The sequence below is a fragment of the Cryptomeria japonica genome, chromosome 3 (assembly GCF_030272615.1).
Source record: "Cryptomeria japonica chromosome 3, Sugi_1.0, whole genome shotgun sequence".
Lineage (NCBI taxonomy): Eukaryota > Viridiplantae > Streptophyta > Pinopsida > Cupressales > Cupressaceae > Cryptomeria > Cryptomeria japonica.
In genome coordinates, this window is record NC_081407.1 from 328,781,061 (window position 1) to 328,798,573 (window position 17,513).

At 36.4% G+C, this 17,513-nt stretch overlaps 1 protein-coding gene across 3 annotated transcripts in view; it reads right to left on the bottom strand.

Moving 5' to 3' along the window:
• Positions 1-3,854: 3,854 nt before the first annotated feature.
• LOC131038369 (protein EXECUTER 2, chloroplastic) overlaps positions 3,855-17,513 on the bottom strand; it is a 49,715-nt gene continuing 36,056 nt past the window's right edge. For 2 of the 3 annotated variants that reach the window (XM_057970782.2, XM_057970780.2), the window contains 7 exons: positions 16,764-17,387; positions 5,690-5,816; positions 5,411-5,586; positions 5,204-5,278; positions 5,012-5,104; positions 4,761-4,919; positions 3,855-4,654 (listed from right to left, as the gene is read on the bottom strand). In XM_057970782.2, the coding sequence (XP_057826765.2) occupies positions 4,788-4,919; positions 5,012-5,104; positions 5,204-5,278; positions 5,411-5,586; positions 5,690-5,816; positions 16,764-17,387 (1,227 nt within the window). In that variant the 3' untranslated portion in view covers positions 3,855-4,654; positions 4,761-4,787. Of the gene's footprint in view, positions 4,679-4,760; positions 4,920-5,011; positions 5,105-5,203; positions 5,279-5,410; positions 5,587-5,689; positions 5,817-16,763; positions 17,388-17,513 lie in introns of all 3 variants that reach the window. The other variant, XM_057970781.2, reaches the window with a different exon arrangement.

The following is a 17,513-nucleotide window of genomic DNA, read 5'->3' on the forward strand; positions in this document are numbered from 1 at the left end:
ACTTTGCGTGTGGTCATCAAAGAACTAAGGATGGTTGCAACCATTTTTTTGTTTGCATAGATTGTTTTAGTAAAACATGTGTACTAATGGCTTGCAAGATTGCACTGAGGGTGGTGCAACAAATTTGTTTTTCAAACATGTGTGGATTCACTTTGAGCTCCACAAGATCACCATATAAAATAGAGATGTCTATATCTTAAGAAACTTTTAGTGCACATTGTGGAAAAGAATGAACGCGAAGTTTAAGAGATCTACAACTTCCTAAAACTAATTGACAAACAAATGTTGTAAATAGAACTTTGTCACAATTCCTTTGGGATTATAATTAGCAATATTCTACGAATTGGGATGAGCATCTAATGTACATACAACACTTGCAACAAGGTCATTCGCTCATCTATTGATTTATCTCTATTCAAAGCATGATTTTGGCTACTAGCCACATACCCTATTGTAGAGAAATTTCAGCCAATCAAAGGAAGGGCTAGAAAAAGAGGATTCAAATGTTGAAAAAATATGACAAGTACATCTAGGGCCCAATAGGAAGTTGGAGAGTCTTAGGCAAAGTACAAGTGTTGACATAGGTAGCAAAGAATGGATAACAATTTGAATATAGAAGACAAAGTGTGGGTCTACAGAAGAGACACTTTAAGGACCTTCCAAAAAGCTTAAACGTTTGAGATATGATCCTTTAAAAATCATTGAAGACGTGGATCAAAATGCTTTTAGGTTGGAGTTGCCTAAATACACAAAGATATTCTCAGTGATCAATGTTAGCAAGTGCACTTGTTCAAAAACTGGATGACGAGGATGACAATTTGCAATCCACAACTGATTTTGCAGATAAGGAAAAAGAGGAGTGGGAAAATAACAGTGTGCTTTACAAGAAGGTAAAGGGCACCAAGTGTGGCCAGCAAGAGGCATGGTCCATGCTTCTTGATGAGCAACCACTTGGCAATGACTAGTGGATTACGAACAAAGATGTGGGAAATAGATTCCCACATTTGATCATGCTCTACGTTTCAGGGACCAACAACCTCTTGGTGAAGGAGGCTTGATCCAAAAATCACCTCAAATAAAATTCACCCAAAGGGGTCTTAAATGATCACTTCAAATGTCAACCAAATTGTCAAGTGGCTAGGAGGCTCTTCTAAGGTAAAACTAGTGAATATTATTGTGTTGTAATTGGTAGAGAGCATTGGATAGTAACAGGGATGAGGCAAATGTCTCAAGATTTTTCATGTAAGTTGCTAGCTTCAAATACAAGAGAAAAGTGAAGAATGGTAAAATCCCTTCTTTGTAGAGGCAAAAAGGCTAGCATTCGTCATGACAAATGGTGGAATACTATGGCATTTGTTATGTATACCACAATGAGTGTTGGAATATCATTGCATTTTTTTTGTATACCACAATGAATGAGAGAATGCCCTAGCAAATTTGTAATGTCTACAATGACAACTTTGTATCGACTAACAATGAAAGGAATTTGAAGAGCTTTCAAAATTGAATAAATTCATTGTGGATACGGGACAGTTACTTCCTAATATGCTCCATATGTTGGATCAACTAGTGGCTAGAGAGACAATATTTTGTAGTGCTCTCTTTGTTAGGCACTCTGTTCTTTTGTATCTCTTTTGCGATTGAATAAATTTTTACCCCTCTTTTAGCTAATTAAATAGATACGCAAAATCATCTTATACCATAAGACTTCACAATTTTCTGAGTCACCACCTGCTAAGATACTCTATCCATTAATCAACATATTGAAGGGAGGAAGGGGATAAGAAATGCACTCAATTTTCTTACATTTGATCGAACAAATATCTTCCTTGCAATCAAGGATTTGCAAGAGGAATAACTAAAACAAACTAACAAAACAATGATCCTTGGGAAAGGCACAAAACAACATGAAATGACATAACCTTGGGAATGGATTTGAACTTGGAAGAAGACATTACTTTTTGTCCCAATTGAAGAGGTGTGTCAAGCAAGTTGATATTTGTATCAAAGATTATAAAAACTAAGAGAATCAACAAGGAAAACCATCCAAGGAGAGAATGAAGGCAATCAATTTCAAAACTAATTAGAATAGTGAGCCGACTTGCATTATTCAAGTATATGATATGATGTAGAATGCATAGATCCATGATCTTATTGACTTGTTATCTTGTCCTCCACTTAATAATATGTGGGAATGATAAGTTATTAAATATAGTTGCTAATACATATTTATATGTTTCTATTATGATATTTATGCATAATAAATTCTATTAAAGATCCCTTAATTCATTAACCCACCAACCATCCCATTATGGAGGGGAAAATGAAATGCCTAATAAGGATTGCAAGTAGCACAAGTTCCATCGAGTACACCAACCCTAGGTGGGGCCAAGAGGCCAAATGGTGGGTGTCAATTAGTGCTCTTGGGCTTGATTGAAAGGGATAAGCTCGAGGTGCCTTATATGATTTCCCAAGGGATTCCATAATGTGGATAGGTTGTTAGGGAAAGTCTTCTTGAATCCCACATGCTCTCAATCATAAGAAGATGACAAAGGAAATATGTATAGTGGGTGTAATGCAAGTGTTCCACTAGGTAGACCACTCCATGTTGGATGTCCAATGTGCCTACCACTTGTAGCCAAGAGTGTGAGTGTCCGCTCTTAGGCTTAATGTGAGATTGCTTTAGGACGATCATATCACGTTCCTTCATTCAAACACTATTGTGATTGAATACTAAATAATAAAGATAGATTTGACATATCTAGTGAATTAAGACAATTATATGTACTCATATGTGTGATTACTACCCCTAATGAATATAAATGAGATTTATATATATCCCGTATTATTTATTGTGGTTGCACGACTTAAATCAGGGTTTATCTTGAAAAAGGGGCATTTTACTTGGTAAAGCTATATATCTAACCGTATTTCATCTCTTCTTGTTATTGAACTTATGATGCTAGGACAAATTCTAGGGCAATCCCATAAGGGAACATTACATGTAGGTACACTATACCTGTTAAAATTATGAATACGACGGGCTCAAGTTGTTGACCTCATATTATGTTCAGTTTTTGTAAGCAAATGGAAGAGCATAGGGTCTCCTAGTTGCAAGGTGGAAAAATGGGGCTGAAGGCGCTTGAGGACCATAAGATGAGCTCCAAGTAGCCTGCATTGCAGTGTGACAACTCTATTTCATTCCTAAGATGGTGAATGCGCAATTTTTAGTTTTTCACCCAAATTGGATTTTCTCCGAGTATTACTTTGTATGTATGTATTCATTTTTGTGTTTGCTCTGATTTCTTTTACTCCGAGTTACTGTTCAGGAACTTTTTTATATTGCAATTTCATTTACATTTCAAGTGGTAAACAATAGTGTGAAAGTTGTCTATGTGAGTTATGATAGGAAAATCTATTATTGCTGATCACATGAGGTATAATCTCCATGATTTGTCACCAACAAACCTGACATCTTTAGGAACTCTCCTTTAAAAGTATTAAGATAAATACATATCAACTTAAAGAAATTTGAGGCTTCATGGTCCAACAGTTTAGGAAAGTGCACGTCTTGAAAACACTGTATCAACTTAAAGAAATTTGAGGCTTCATGGTCCAACAGTTTAGGAAAGTGCACGTCTTGAAAACCCTGTATGCAATTTTTTAAAGCATCAACAATTCAGACCACTGTGTGATCCATAATCGGATGTGTATTTGATTACACATAAGAGCTAATCATAGATTTAAATTATATTAGATGCCAAGTAGCTCTAACTGAAAAAACAATAATGAACTAATTTTATTTAGTTTTTGTAATGTAACAGGGACCACATAACCAGATATTAAATGATCAGTTGTCGATCAATTCAAAGCTCTTCTAACCCATATTTAGATTTTATTACATAATAATTTCATCCAAAAGTTCATTTCTGACAAAGTATATAACCTAATCTTATTAAAGGGTAAGATCTGCAAATATAAATGCTGATCCAATAGTCGTGATCACTGTCACTCAGCTAGATTGGAATGTCCATGTGCTGCTGAGATTTGCATAGCTGTGTATAATAATATTATGACTTTCCATATAACAATCAATTTTGAATCAATCAGAATTAAGTCGGAAAATTTTCGCATGACAAATTACACCATGATAATCAAATTATAATACCAAAACCAATAATGGCACACTACACCAATGGCTGCCATTCTTTTAACTGTGAAATACACTCTGAAAGACCTTGTAATTTAAAACATCTTTCACAATGCAGGGAGAACCCTACATCTTCCATTTGACCTTCAGTTTTGATATAGTGAAATACACAGCCAGATCAAAGACAGCAAGTCTGAATCTGCAGTCTGCCATGTTTTCAACAACAAAAAGTACATATATAGAAAAGAATTGTAAACAATAGGCATTAACTTTTACAAAGGGACCACCCATTAAAACAGTTGAACACATACAGAACGTTTTGGTCCACATGCATTTTGTTTACAAACTTTACCTTCCAGCTTAAATATCCTTTCTCAAGCCGCTAAGTTCCATACAAGTTCAGGCAACAACCCTTCAGTTTCAACCAAAACACACAGCCCAATTCAGCATGAACACGGATCTAGAGAGCACATGGCATATCACCAATCTTCCAGGAAATCCAGTCTGATCAGTTACCCAATAGGAAATCTAAGATTGAAAGATTTGCATTTATATTAAAAAGCTGGAAAAATGACAAGCTAAAAGAGAAGTCTGGGGAAAAAATTATTACCTCAAATATCAATACAGCTTGCATTTTTCAGGTAGTATCTGCACACACATATGGTCCATCTTCTGCTGGAAGGTTTAACCGTTTGAACCATACAGGAATGGGATACTCATGCAGAGACAATAGAAAGCCAAGATGTGGACCCGTATTGGAGCCAGTTCCCTGAAAACATCAAGAATAGTCAATATCGTTCTACTAAATCACACTGACCTTGTCTTCATAAAAAAATAATCAGGAAAGCACAATGTACTCACCTTCCCATCAAGCAGCAAAAGTTCTGCATCAGCCCACTCACGGTTACGAAATCCAGACTGTGCTCGTCTCTCTTGACCCTTGTATCTGGCAATCTGAATTTCATTTATAAATTAAATTTTGCCAGTTTAGTAAAATGGCGTGATGGTCAAACTGATCTAACAATTCAAATTTATTCAAACCAAAAATCATACCACTCCAAGCTCCTCTGGGTAAATATCTCGGTGAGGAAGTAGATATTGTTTCCCAATTTTTGCACGGAAAGTAACCTGGAGATGAGACTTCCAAAGTTATTAGCATCCAAATATATTTTATGAATGCAAGCTGTGATCATGAATGCCAGTAAACTTTGTGCCACAAAGCAATGATTTGATGAACATGGATTGGTCAATGCATTTCACCTGTCCCGCTGGTATAATCATGTTCCCTGTCAGCTTCACAGCTTCCACATATTCATAATACTCAAACTTCGAGTCCTTACTAGGAGTTGCATTATTATCATCATGCCATCGACCAACACGGCGCCTTAGCTGAATTACTTCTGAAGTATAAGGGCCAAAAGTACCAGTATACAACCCTAAATAATAAAAACAAATATTATTATTAAAATTTGTATAAAGGCTTTTTGATGTTCAAATACCAAGCAAACTAAAAAGTTTAGAATTGCAGGCCCAAAATACCACAAAAGGGATCAGTATTTGCTGCTTCAATATTAATGCGGTGAAAAACTGTGCTTGCATGCAAGCCACGTCTTTTTTGTGCCTCACTAACTGCCAGGGTAATTATCTCTCCAAAGTCCTGCAGTGCCTGCCAGATTCATTTTGCAGTAAACACCAGTAAAATTTTACACGGATTTACAGTAGAGAGCAACTTGTTTTATCAGGAGAAAGAGAGGTATTATCACATCTTCAGACAATTTTCAAATAAGATACAAAGAATAGAGTATTCTAGATTTTCAGGTACAGAGTGCAAGTCTACAGCTATCAATGAATTATGAAAGTATTGGATTAGGTAACAGTAAGGAATAAATGTGAATCAATTCTCATCCAACGCAGTTTAAACAAACGTAAACTGTAAAACTAAAAGAGACATACTAATAGATGTGAATCAATGCTCATCCAATGCTCTATCTTTGATGATGAGCTATACTTAAACAAACAAGGTTGCTAACAAGTAACATTGAAATTATCCTGTGTGTTTGACAGCAGTGAACTTGTACTAAGGTATAACCAATTGCCTACTTCGATCCATGTGGGCATGAAACCCCTTGCCCCAGTCTAGATAACCTACGATTGTTGAGCTGATGAGATGCACCTTCAACTCTTTGAATGATTCTTTCAGTTCTTTATTCTTTAGTTTGATCCATCCAAGTGGGCATGGAACCCCTTGCCCCAGTCTAGGTATGCTAGCATTGCTGAACTGATGAGATGCACCTTCAACTCTTTGAATGATTCTTTCAGTTCTTCCAACCCCTTGAATGGACCCCTTTCTTTGTAAGCATGTCCAGGGACCAGGAAAATCAGGAAAACATTCTTTACAAAGCATTATTAATAACCAACATGTACAAGAAATATTTGACAACTTCACATCATTCAAAGCTGTAATGTCCCCTTTTACTCAATGACCACGTGAGAGTTGATTAGCCTATTTCACGTCATCCCGATAGGCTAATTAGGAGCTATAAGGGATGATATGCTGGTCACGTATTGGTGGAGAAATAAAAGGTGGAATATTATTTTAGGGGATATCATATTATTATTTGGTGAGGAAAGTTACCTTATGTTATAAAATAAAATTATAAAAGTAAAGTGACTTTATTTATAAAAATGATAATAAAGTCATAAAGTGACTTTATAAGGAATAAATAAAATAAAGTGATTTTTAATCCCACACAAAGAGTAGAAGCTCACTTACGCTTTGGGAAGTCTTTATAAAGGAGCCTCGTCCTTCTCCAAAGGGGATATTATGTAATTGTTTGATACTTGATATTTCTCCTTAGTTGCTGGTTTGACAGTGACAGCCATTTCTGAGGATGAAACCCCTTGGACGGAAACCCAGCTCTACTTGTGAGGTGGATTCATTCAAAGTTCATCATTGAGCTTATTTGCAGAATTTTAGGCAGATTTGTGGAAGTTTCAGCTAAGGTTTGGACACAAGAATGGAGCCATGTTGCAGGTTGAAGGTTTCATGAATTTATATGATATTTCTAGCTTGGGCAACCCCTTGTAAGGCATGTTTGGAAATGATTGCAGAATTGGGTATATGTCGCATGTATTGTTTGTAAATTTCTGAGTAATTGCAGCATCAAATGCCATTGTAATAAGCACCAAAATTCACCATTCCAATAGTGATATACAAGGGTTTACAGTTCCATTATGAAAATTCTGTTATTTTCATTTATTGCACGTTCTTATCATTGCATGCACAAGAATATTCAAGATATGAAATAAACACCAAGCATATATCTAAACAAATTCATAAATTCTATCAAAATTTAGACAATAGGATACTACAAAAGCCTCCATCTCCATCACAACCCTAATTATGTAAGGGTTCCTCTTTAACCCAACATTACAGAAATGTTCTTAAGAAGCATATCTTGGGGAACCAGTAAGCACATCTTTGGGTTCACAGAAACAATGATTCCCTGAAATTGCTCCATGCACCCGATAAGGTCCTAAAGGTCCAACTCCTTGTTACCACAAATGGATCAATTATTCCCAAAAAGCCTTGAAATTCCTAACTAACCTATTGTCAAAAGTATGCAAGATGGTCTTTTGAAATGTAAATGGGACACTGTACAGTCTGAACAGCATTCTATTGTTGACATGGACTCCATCTTCTACTATAAAAGTGATCTTAATTTTGTTGTCCTCAACTATCCTTATCTAGTTACCCAAAAACGTCATTCATAAACAAGTATATCTTATGCCCTGCTACTTAGATAATGAAGACCTTAAACAGAATGGGTGAAGGGTATTTTATTGCGCTGTTTACGATTCTTATGTTGATGCGGATCATGAGCCATTCTTTCTTCACTTGTTACCATTGTCAACACCCGATCACCTTTCTATACTGAAATTAACAACTACATACAGCATTCTGTCAATTTCTCTCAGGACCTTAGGAGCAGAATTGTACTTTGTCTGTTATGATTCTCTGTGAGGATTCTACTATAAATATGACTAGAATTTTGGATGCATCACATTGGCAAAACTTGATCTAGGGTCCAGGTTTGCCTGGCGGACAACACATTCAAATATGTTACGAATGGATGTAACTGCAAAAGAGTGATAGAATGCAAATCTCAATGAGAGTGCTACTCGAGGAGAGATTCAATAAAACAGAAAACATCATGCTAGAATTGTAAGTGGCAAGATTGTATTATGCTCAAGTTTTGTACAAGATCCAAGAGGTTGGATGTATGCCACGAGATATTTACATTCTCACCGAAATGCAATCATTTGTTTCTCTAAAATCCTATATTTTGTTATTGTTTTGGAAACACTGCAGAACCATTGCATAATAGGGTTTGACAATCTCAGAGTAGTGTGGAATAAACAAAGAATAAACGGAATTTAACTACATGGGTTTAAAGCAGGAAAAACACAGCAGATTAAAAGACACTAAAATACTCATAAAAACAAGGAAAAAAAACTGCAAATATTATTTCATGCCAAACAGAGTGCATATAAAAAGAACAAAGTCCAAATATCAATTATAAGACAATTCAGAGGATCTTTTTCGTTTCTTGGGAAGATGAGACCTGATTACAGGTGGCTGATATTAGTCCAGCTAGATCAGGCTCTTCCTTCCACATAGACCCTAAGAAACGGATTCTTTTCCCTCCTAATGTGGCCCCTACAGGTGTGCACCACAGCCCAGATGGTGCTGATGTGGCATCACCAGTTTCAATGATTGAGCGGTTCACTAATTTCTACTTCTACAGAGAGACTAAGCACTGTAAAGAGAGACCTATTGAATGCATTTGCAGGGCTAGGGATGTTATCTTTGTGCTCAATGGATGGTACATTTAGTTATTAATCTGAACAACTCTATTTCTATCACACAAAATTATCTAAACAGGTGAGTAATTCATTATATGTATTAGGATTCCACAGTTTTATTCTCATTTTTTATAGCTTGCTTCTAGGATCACTGTGTGATGGTAATGCTTTGATCCATATTGCTTGTACTTAAAATGCAAATAGAACTTATAAAAGTATTGTCGTCCTTCACTAAAACTTAGAACAAAGAAAACTGAAATAATCACATACGCTTCTTTTGATTTGGAGTGCCAAAACAGTCCATCAGATAAAGGATGCCACTACTCCCAGTATTTAAATAGGAATATGGATATCAGCTATACTATATTCAACCTTTGCTATACCTGCAGCCCCATGCAAAATTATGCATACAAGCTTCCATAAAAACAGAAATGAAAACAAAGCTTTGAGCAGACATTTTGGGAATAAAGTAAATCATGAAAAATCTATGTTCCATGAAATCTCAGGATGGAGGGTACGCGGGGGTTTTGGGGTGACAGCATCTGGCAAGGCTCTGGGAGTGGATCCCCTAGCATTGTCCAGAGCAGGGGTCTATAGACAGCACTCCCAGAGAGGTCATGGAGCAATACACCCAGCATGTTCCCTATCACAGTATAGGGTAAGGCCAAGGGGCGGAGTCCCTACAACTAAGTGCAAATTAAGGCCTTTGAAACCATGCAAACCTTCATGGCACACACCAATTTCACACTTCACCAAAGAAGACTTGGCTAATGTTCTCAATATTGTTGTGACTCTCACTTTTCCTATCTTAATGTTCTCTCTCTTTTAGCCTTTCTCACTCTTGCAGTTTGTTGTTGCAACATGCAACTTTGCTAAATGCTGTTGAAATTTGATATTGATTTGAAGTGACATTAGGATTTTAATTAATTACTTTTTGTAAGTGCTTAGGGTGCAGATGGGCCATACACCATTATGGTTAGGGTTAGTGGCCCAGATATTAAAAAATTGTTAACTTCCGATTTTCTTTAAAAATCAGTTTTCAGTTATTTGACGTAGGGGGCAGTTGGTAGTTTCTAGAGCATTCGAGAGTTGCAAACAAGTGTCCTAAGGGTCTAGCTATGTCCCAATATCTCTTTGTGGTCCCAAAACAAGGGGCATCCTGAAAGCATCCCCTCTTTGACGGAGACATCCCGGAAACATCCCCTAATAGGCAGTGGTGGAGGCAGAACAGCAGAAGGCCATTTTCCCAATGTCCCTATCTTGAGAATAGCTGGATTTTGTGGGAGGTTGCATACCCATAACACTGGAAAATAAAGCTCAGAGCATACATAAAAAAATACAAGTATCATGAATTTTCTTTATCTGTTACACATGGTTCCCCTTTAGAGAGTCAAAAACTTAATAGACAAAAAGTTAAAAACCCACTAGTTGAATAAAAAAATTACTATTTTTTTGAATTACATACAAACAAAACACGATTTTTTCATTTACTCACATTTTTTCATGATTTGATCCATTTACCTGGTTTTGATTGGATTTTTGAATTACCTGAGCATGGTGTGTTGGAACAACATGGTTTTGGCAACAGGTCCAATTTAAACACATGTATACACATTTATTTGTGTTTTATTATACTTTCATGGTGCAAGTGCTGCCATTACATTGGGTCAATCAAAGCCACAAATCCTCTTGGAATGATTGCCTTTCCTTAAGAGGCAATGGTCCCCATTGCAGTAAGCTGCAGAAAGATGCTGTGAAAAGTTGTTTGTAAGTTTTAACTTAAGATTTTCTCTTTTTTCTATCAACAGTATCCGACCTACATTGAAGGTCTACTACAAAGAAATCTCTAGATTTATATTGCATTTGACCATGGAGTCAACTACTTGAACCATTTTGTTGAAATGCTGCATTAAAAAAAATGACGGATGCAAACCAAGGAGGATGGATCTTGTGGCAACTTCCTATGAGTCTTTCCTTCTACAAATGAGGCCACAATTAGTCAGCAACCTAAAAGGTATACTATGCTCAATGTCGATCTTAGCACTACCTGCCTTTTCTTCTTGTTAGTTAGCTTGGCTGTGATACAAACAATCCATAATTTAACAATCTTATATCAGATCTATGATGTGGGGAAAAGAAATATTGCTTCAAAACCACAAGTCTTTTTTATTCGAAAATAGCCTAGGATCTTTTTTAAGTGAGCCTCCCACATCATGTTTTGGCAATCTGCCTCATGCAATACACATGAGTGCGCCAAATGATACAAAAGTTCATCCTGCAAGTGGTAGTCTCAAATGGTCTTACATTTATGAAATCCCTATTACATATTCACAAAATCTGAATAAGATTTGTACAATTTTGAGCATGTATTGGTGTCATGCCCATGTGTGAAGCACAAGAAGAGCTTAAAACTGAAAATTTGCTCAAACAATCTACTATTGGACTAGCATTTCCCTTCTGCGTGTTTTTCAACTGGAATTGTTAAAGATATGAATATTGCTTTGAATGTTGCTTCTTCTACAACTTCTTGTGCAAATAACTGCAAAGGCTTGTGGTCATATGGATAATGTCTCCATTCTTGATATCCAATGCTTGCATGCCTAAACAATAGCATAAATCTCCTTCATTGTAGTAAGCTTTTAAGTGGCCAAAGTGGATGAGGATTGCTCAAGTGCATCTTCACATTTGCAGCTCTCAAACTCATTGAGGTCAACTGTGTACCTCTTACATTTGTCCTATGTGAAGAGGATCCTTTCTCTAGTTGTGGTCATCCTTCACTGCATTCAGCCAGCTTGTTAAATGTTTTAACTTATCATTTTTAGAGCAGCATGTAAGGTAAAACCTTTATTTAAATTCAGAAGGAAAGCTCCCTTGTAAATACTAGAATCTTAGAATGCTATTTCGTGACTCATCAACTTTTGCTTCTCTAGTATGAACACAAGACTCATCAATTCACATATACACAGACAAAATATTTCATATCTCTAGTGACTCTCCAAACAAATAATGCCTACTATAACACAAATGCAAACATTTTCTAGCTAAATTGCGAACACTAGAAAGATATACATACAAAAGCTGAATTGAATACTTGTATCACAAACAACACGAGTTCACAAATCAAAGTCCTCAATTATTAATATGCAAAGATAAAAACACCAAATTTACCAAAAAGCATGTAAGTAGACTTGCAATTATTGATAATATGTATTCAATAAGTGAAATCACTCACACAAGATTATATGAACTGAGCATATAAATGGCAATATTGCATAAAACACAACTGCACCACACACAAAGAGAGCTTGAACAATAGACTTTTGCACAAATTCTGACAGATTTAACATTAGTTTGTGTCAAAATCAATGCCATGTATATAAGGCTTGAAAGTACAAATTACACAATTGCATGTTTCTAAACATAAAATTGCTTTAAAAATAAAAGTTGTATTAAAATTAAAAATGGCTCTGAATAAAGCTCATCAGCTGGATAAGGTTATCATCTAAAACTAAGTTCAGCTGAAATAAACAATAACTCCTAGATGTATTTTAAATAACTTTCTCTAAACCAAGCGATTCCATTGTTAAAAATAGTCTAAATATAACAGTCTACACACTTCCCAAAAAATAGCAATCACTATGAAGATTCCATCAGTTGATCTGACGGTGAAGTGAATCCCTGCTGATCACTTCCTTTCTTCAATCCATAATCTGAACACTTTGACCACAACTTTCATTTCATTTGGTTCTAATAATACAATACTTTGAAATCTTGAGTCGTGAACATTCAACAATTTGACATTCTTAGCAATCAACTTCTCATACTTTGCCATCCTCATTCTTCAAACTCGACAATTTTCAATAACTCTCCATCATCTTACCTGTCTTTTCTTCACTGAAATCTGTGGCGCTTGCCAGGTCTTCACATGCTTGGTGAGGTCCCTTTTCAACTCACCTTTCTCCTTTATGGTGTGTTTTACGTCCTTAGGAAAACAAAAGATGAAATCTAGGAATGAATTAATCTCATATTTCATTCCATCTAGTTTATTCATCATTCTCTATTAAAAAAAACATTTCTACACAGAATTTGGTGGATTTATGCCAATTAAAAGTTGCCTAGTGCATTGGGAAAAATACCAAGGTTATTAAAATTTCCGATTTAAATTCAGCCATGTGTTCCACCTTACCAATATCCTTTTCCCATTCTTAATGGTCTTCCTCAATCTCTTTTGTTGATTGCCCAATCATCTTCTCCTAGGTCTTGAACCTACTACATGACTTCCACTAAATTATCGATTAATTTCATCCCCCCTACAAACAATGGTTTGATCCAAGAATCCATTGTCTAGTTGTGCGGTGCATTCTTATCAAGTTGCAGTCCCATGTAAACTTTAACACCTGGTGGGATTACATAAGTGCATTGGTTGGACTGATCAAATCCTCAATATAGGTTGCCAGCTATCTATTCTATCCTATTCTCTCAACTCAGCCTTGTCATTTCCATCTCTCTATCTTCTGAATTTTGCTTAAGGTGTTATATCAAGAAGGTTGAGATCTAGTTGTCTAGTGCCCTTCCTAAAGGAATTTACCTGATGATGCACAAGCGGTTGTGCAACTTGGATATTCATATTAGCTGAATCAACAGGTGTTTGGGTAAAGGTATTTCCCTAGTCATCTCTTCTTAACATGGTTTGGCTTTTTGCCTTATTTGAAAAACCTTAAGCAAGGATAATGAAGAGATTTTACAATGTAATATCTTCTTAATTAGTAACTGCATTTTAATGATAGTGAAGATATAATACAGCATTTAATTGGCTTTAAACACATCAGGGTCACAAAATTGACACAAACCGCACCCTAACCAGATGAAATGTTGTAAATGTTGCTAGTGACAAGGGAGAACAAGGCCATTCAAGTAGAAGTACAGCACAATCACAACCCAATAGTACGAAGGCCTTCTGCTGCAAGTAGATAATCAGAAAGTTCAGCATGAATGGTTGAGCTCTAATGAGCCCTTCCTTTTTCATCAATACCCCCAGTATTTTAATACATACCATTACTAGTGAAATAGTTGACTCCCTTAATTAGAAGATTCGCACTCAACCCAGCTTTGACAATATAGTTGGTTAGTATCATCACCAGCATCTCCATGTGCACAATAGCAGGCTTCTGTTCAACATTGATCATTAAAAGCATAGGGCCAATCTCTTGGCCACATAACAATAGAGGTTTCACTTTTTGGGAATCAATTCGACATTGCCAAAATTTGCTTGCGTTCCAGCTCCTTTATGCATTTAGGCCTAACCAATCTGAGAAATCTTTGTGTAGGTCTCCATTTGTCAAAGTTGTTTAATTATTGTTCTCCATAATCCCTCATGAGCCTATTGTGCATTGGAAGTTGCAAAAGTTCCAAAAAAATCAAAGTTTGGGGTGCTACTGGTCCTTTTTGTAATTATGGCCAATCTTTTGAGGTTTCAGTGTTTCCCATCCCACTACACCTTTCCTCCAACATTTTACACAAAGTTACTTTTTGAAGTCACGTCAATCCTTTACTTGCATCATTGATGGCATGAGTTCTTGGGAATCTTCAATCCCCAAGTTCTGACATTTTCCTTCATATTCTTTTTAGAACTTAGAGATGTGAAATATCTTTGACTCTCGATCCCCAAAATTTTGCACTCGTCATCTTATTGGGTTCATGAGCTCAAACTTATCCTTACTTGAATGGCTTGCGGATGTGGATGAATTCCTCAATATCCTCAATACCTGACTCCTAATATTTCCCTTCACGTATCCTTTTGAAGTTGCTGACATGGAGATGCATTTATTTGTTTGCTTTTGGGCACAAGGTATGGTATAATCCCGACCACTAATCCCAAACAAAAGTTATGAATTATGTGGTATCCCCTAACCTCAAACCCCAAAACTCTAGATCAACTAGATTTTCCACTGTTCATTCTTACTTACCTCCCTATGTGAGCCAAGTCACCATCAATAACCAGACTTGACCCTATAACTATTCCAAGAGGGTTTTTCCACCCAAATATATTTGTTCATCTCAAGGGCACAAATTCACGCACAATTGCAATAGTGGAAGATGAGGACACCATGCCACCATTACTGCAATAGTTGAATTCCTGACATGACCTAACATGGATGATTTCCACAAAAGCTCAAGGCCACCAATTCAATAGATTTTGTCGGCTTCCAACTTGTTCCACACATAGCATTGAAGACACCTTATTCTCAATCAATATCCGGGATTTAGTGACCAATAAAGTGCTATATATGCTAGTCCGTTTTCCATTGAAAGCGTCAGCCATTTCTTCATTCCACATGAGTGCAACACCAAGCATCTTCGATGGTTCCAAATCTTACACATCCAATTGCCCATTAAAGAGGTAGCTAATGTGTAGCAAATATTTGTAACTAAATGTATCCTCAAACATAAATCTTCAAGAGAACATCCAAGTGATGAAGTGTGACAAGTTCTTCTTAGCTTATGGTTTTCATTTTCCATATTTGCCAGAAAGAATATACTATGAATTTGATGTCATAGCACTTAACTGCATTACAAAGATAATTTGTAATGGTCTTTTCCTTATTGCATATGGATTTTTGGAGTTTGGAGAGCGATTATTAAGCATGTTCAGCAGTTGATATTATATCTATTTTGTTATTCTATGTGGTGTGTCTTTTGGTTGGCTATGACTCTATGACCCCATATAAGTTACCAGTCCTAGAAGTGTTTGACCCTCCATGCATTTAACATGAAAATTATCTTTAAACAATAGTGTAGGAATAGGAAACAAATCTGTATACATTTCATGGTTGAGCATTTAAATCAAGGAAACATCTCCAGCAAGTCTTGAAAGATTTCACCTGACAAGAATCATGTCTTGCATACCCTCATCTTGTAGTCTTGAACTGATGCCTTTATCAGCTTAATAGAGGTTATATATGCAGTAGTTTAATACTTGGTCTAGTGACAAATTTTTGATGCCAACTATACTTTGGATATTACTGCAGTTGTTTCAGTTTGTCTATATCTGGTTGTGTTTAAAACTTGTTAAATATTACTTCTAGGAAGACCCTCCTGTGTCCAGCTGAGCAGGCCAAAGTGAAGGAGAGATTATTCACTCTCATCAATTGACCTGTCACCACTCACTTTTTGTTGATGAGCTCGTCTATCTATCTTCACAAAAGACATATCCCCGATCTCGAAGTGGATTGATCCCATCTAGAAGTGTAAGCAGCAATTTCGGGATTTAACACCACCATTGGTTCAAACATTTACTTCTTGGTCTCAACAACGTGTAACGCTTCTTGCTCGATGCCATGATTGTTTTCAGGCAAATTATGCTAGCAGCCACTAGATTCCAAAGATAAAGAACGCTTTGGAACAAATATGCTACCTTTACCAGTATTATCATTTAAGAGACTTGCCTTGCAATCTTCTAGACCAGCTCAAGTTTCCTAAACATTAGAGTCATATGTACCTAGAGTTGTCTGCATTTGTTGGTCATTAATTTCTCAACCTTTTCTATAGCATAATCAGCCTTTCTCTATCTTGGATCAGGTTAAAAAGAGTTCTCAACCTCTTAAGTGCACGTTTGCCATGGGTACTTTACCTCTAGCAATTCTGTTTAGTAGTTCATTTATCTCAACTTATGTTGAAAGTAAGGTGCAACACCTTTAGTAGTTCATTTATCTCAACTTATGTTGAAGAAAGCAAAAGAAAGTCTCACCTTTTGTTTGTCAACATTCCAAGGTACCTCTGGAACATCAGCAGACATAGGAACAGCTGATGTCTGTCTTGCAACAGTAGCAACTTTCCACGAGAGTGCCATTCCCTTTCCTCCAGTTGACTGTTGATTGCCATTGTTGTCGATTTGAAAGCAGAAAGAATCATGACCTCTTTTCTCTATTTTTGCTGCAACACGTACAGGAACATTTGGAGGTGCATCCTCTGCAATACTCTGTAGAAGAGTACCAAATGCAACTTTGGCTGCAGCAAACTGAACAAGCTCGATAAAATCATCAGCCCCTATTGTCATCTTATCATTATGTAGATCAGCTTCAGTTCTAAATTCATGAACAGACCCTTCACTTGTAGTGATCTCATCGGTCTTCCCTTTATTGATGTCCTGGATTAACTGGTCAAAAACGCCTGAAATTATGTCCATGTCTGCTCGTTCTGGAGTTGCAATTTTCAAAACCTTGAACTTAAGACCTGGCATCCCAGCTCTAAGAAACTTCAGAACATGTCTGAGTCCCTCATCTTCCAGTTCTGTATCATCATTCTTCTCCATGTCTGTTTCTTGGTCTTTGGTATCTTTAGCAAATTGTCCATTCCGTTGCAAGTAGACTGCCTGTAAATAAATGACTAAGTCTTAAATGTTGATGCCAAAAACCACATATGTTCCATTAATTGATGGCAATAAAACGGGCACAGCAGATTCCACATTCAAAAAAAATAATAATATTATGATTCTTTG